The sequence below is a fragment of the Pinus tabuliformis genome, chromosome 9 (assembly GCF_031772625.1).
Source record: "Pinus tabuliformis cultivar Carrire ecotype Pingquan chromosome 9, CPIR1, whole genome shotgun sequence".
Taxonomy (NCBI): Eukaryota; Viridiplantae; Streptophyta; class Pinopsida; order Pinales; family Pinaceae; genus Pinus; species Pinus tabuliformis.
The window spans coordinates 1,107,761,989-1,107,765,255 of NC_142307.1; the positions used below are offsets into that span (position 1 = coordinate 1,107,761,989).

Below are 3,267 nucleotides of genomic sequence, written 5' to 3' on the forward strand. Positions count from 1 at the left end.
CCCCCTATTATTTATCATTTATCCCTATTTTGGTTCTATCTCACGCAGGGAAAGAAACCAACTCTATTATTATGCCATATTTAATTAAATATAAAACAACTAACAATTCTCCTCAAATAAATAGAAAATTTAATAAAATATATTATTTAAACTATTTCTAAGTCTAATTTATTTTTAACTAGCCACAACATGTGACCAAGATGTCACATTATTGGCTAAGTGCTTGATGCTCCTGCATCAGACTCTTGGGGAAGAAAACTGATCTTGTAGTTTTTTGGAGTTGATCCCCATTCTCTGTAGCTCTACTGACGTCCTCTACTGGTTCCTCTTTCCACTTGGTCAAATACTGACAATGAGTCTGACTCCTGGTTCTCTTTAGCCCTTTCTTTCTCCTTTTTCTTGCTTTGGGCTTTCGTCTATTATGGCATCTCTTTGTGGTTCTTCTTCTGGCTTTTACTATAGGTACCATTCTGCAATACATGACTAAATCACCTGTTTGGAATTCCTTTTTTCGCCTCCTCATATCTGCTCGCTGCTTGTCTTTGCTACTGCATTCCTGCCATCTGCTTTTGACATCTCCCTCAAATATGCTTCTAGGAGTTAGCCAATTCACATCTACTTGGATTTTCTTCGGATCCAATTTCAACTCTTCTTTAGAGACTGCATATTCCTTCAAATCTTCATTCTTCACCCTGATGGTGATTTTATATAAGGCTCGAGAATTTGGATTCATGCGCCATTCAACTTCTTTCTTCAGACTGAGTACTATTGGCACAGCAAATGGATTAAGGCTTCCACTCATTAGCCATTTATCCATCAACTCTTTCACTTGTGTTCCAGCTTCGACATTTTCCTGCATTACCCTGTAGGATACTTTATTCGATAGACTGACTCTCGATATTAAATCATTATGTTCACTAATACTCCTGATGGGTAACAACTCATCCACAACAATATCAACACAATCATTCAAGAAATTCTGAATCTCTTCAGGTAAATCTTCTAAACTTGTAGAAGTTAAAATTACCTTGGGTTTTCCCACACTAGCAAGATGCATCTCCTTACCCTTCTCATCTTCCTGCAACAGGATCTTCTCATTCATCAATGTAACACTGTTTCCAGGTGCTTCTTTATCAGCTTCAGCTTTCAACGGCAGTAGTGTATGCTTATTCCCATCTTTCTCCAAAGTATAAGTATTTCTTCTGCCATCATGTATGGCATTTCGGTCAAATTGCCAAGGCCTCCCTAGCAATATGTGGCATACATCTATCGGCATTACATCACATAAAATGACATCATTATAAGTACCAATCTGAATTTCAACTTGACATTGTTCAGTTACAAAAATTTGATGGCCCTTTTGAAGCCACGATACTTTATAAGGAGTGGGGTGTACTGTTCTCTCCAACTTCAACTTGTCCACCATCTCTGTAGAAACAAGATTGTCAGTACTACCGCTATCAATTACCAATTTGCAACACTTACCCCTTGACTTACATATAGTTCTGAATAAAGTCTTTCTTTGAACTAGTTCTTTGGCTTCCTTAGCTCCTTCCAGTAATACCCTCTTCAGTAACAGGGATTCTCCGTCTTCTGGTGGTTCCTCTTTAGCTTCAGGTTGACGAATCTCCTCTTTGGCTTCAGCAACATTCACATTGCGCTGGTTTGCTGATCTCTGATGAGGGAAATCCCATTGTATATGTCCCCATTCACCACATATGTAACATCGTACATCTCTTCCTCGCCCTCTGCCTCTGGGCATGAATCTTCCATGGCCAGAATCTCCTCTTTGTGGTGCTCTATTGCTCGCACTCCCTGTCTCATTTTGAGAGTGTTGAATTTTGGATTCAAATGTTCTCCCTTCTTTTGCCGGATTCTTACCTCTGTTCCTCTGGTTTTGTTTGCGTACCAGTTTTTCCTCTGCCTTCAAGGCTGCTTGATAGGCATCTTCAATCGACTTCAAATTCAATAAGCTGATCTCATCCTGTATTTCATACCTCAAACCATTAACGTATCTAGCTACTTTCTCCAAATCATCTTCTACATGCCCTGTTCTGATACTTAACCTGTAGAATTCTTCTGTATACTCCTTAACAGACATTCCTTTCTGCTTCAGATTTTGCATCTGTTTAAAAATATTCAAATGATAGTCTTTAGGCAAAAACTTGGCTTTCAGTTTTCTGACCATTTTATCCCACTGCTTAATCTTAGATTTCCCTTTTCTTGTTCTTGATGTCTGTAACTCGTCCCAATAGATGGCTGCATGACCCTTTAGTCTAGTGACTGCAAACTTCACCCTCTTATTCTCCTCAACCTCTTCATAGTCAAAGTACTGATCTATGGATCTGATCCAATCCATAAGCTCCTCCGCATTCAGACTCCCTTCATACATAGGAATTTCTATCTTAGGTTTGCTTCCAACTTTTGCCAGCATCTTCATGAATTTGACATTTTCGCTCTCTTCTTCTGCTTCCACATCTGCATCAGATTCTTCTGAAGAACTCTCAGCTCCATCATCAGGCGCTCTTCTTTGGGCTGCTTCCATTGTTTCCATTCGTTCACGCAATCTCCGCATTTCTTCCAACAGAACTGCATTTGGTTCTGGTCTCCCTCGACCAATTCCCCTTCTTGGCGGCATTCTCTGCAATACTTCAAAACAGCTTAACAGGCTCTGATACCAAAAATGATGTACCTGAAACTCTGAGTGCACTCTTTTAATATTACACGCAATGGCTGTCAGTATACAACCAAAAAAAAGATCTTGTTGACTTCTAAAATGCCGGAATGCCGAAATAGAAATCATGTTTCAAACTAAAACACAGGAACTGAATTCCTTTGCTTCATTCATACAGGGCACAACACATACAATTCTTTTAAAAACATATAACATATACAAACCACTATTTAAAAAAACATTTGCAGCATACATAAATTTTTGTATATCATAAGAGATCTGCGTTTTTCCTTTTTACTGGTCTTGGACGTGATATCCAGTTATCACGACTCACCAATGTTTTTTCCTGTCCATAACACCAATGCACGCACTATTTGGGATCGCAGATTCACTGGAGTGACATGTCATTCATCCCTCGTAGAAATTACATCGCTGATGCGATAATTTTGGAACTGCATTCATTTAAAACTGAATTTAATCTTACTTCTGGTTTTATTGCGATAGGATGGGACATGTCGTTACTTCCGCTCCGATGTCAATTACGTCAAACCGTTACAACTAACACGATATATCTTCCCTTGATTGTTGCCAGT

The 3,267-nt window shown here is 39.0% G+C and overlaps 1 protein-coding gene across 1 annotated transcript; it reads right to left on the reverse strand.

Moving 5' to 3' along the window:
• Nucleotides 1-208: 208 nt before the first annotated feature.
• Nucleotides 209-2,101, reverse strand: LOC149152533 (uncharacterized). The gene has a single exon (XM_089443512.1). The coding sequence runs from the start codon at nucleotides 2,099-2,101 to the stop codon at nucleotides 209-211; it is 1,893 nt and encodes a 630-aa protein (XP_089299638.1).
• Nucleotides 2,102-3,267: the final 1,166 nt, after the last annotated feature.

What these genes read in the sequence shown, in the direction of transcription:
- LOC149152533 (XM_089443512.1), bottom strand. Translation starts at nt 2,101, where the DNA reads ATGTCTGTTAAGGAGTATACAGAAGAATTCTACAGGTTAAGTATCAGA.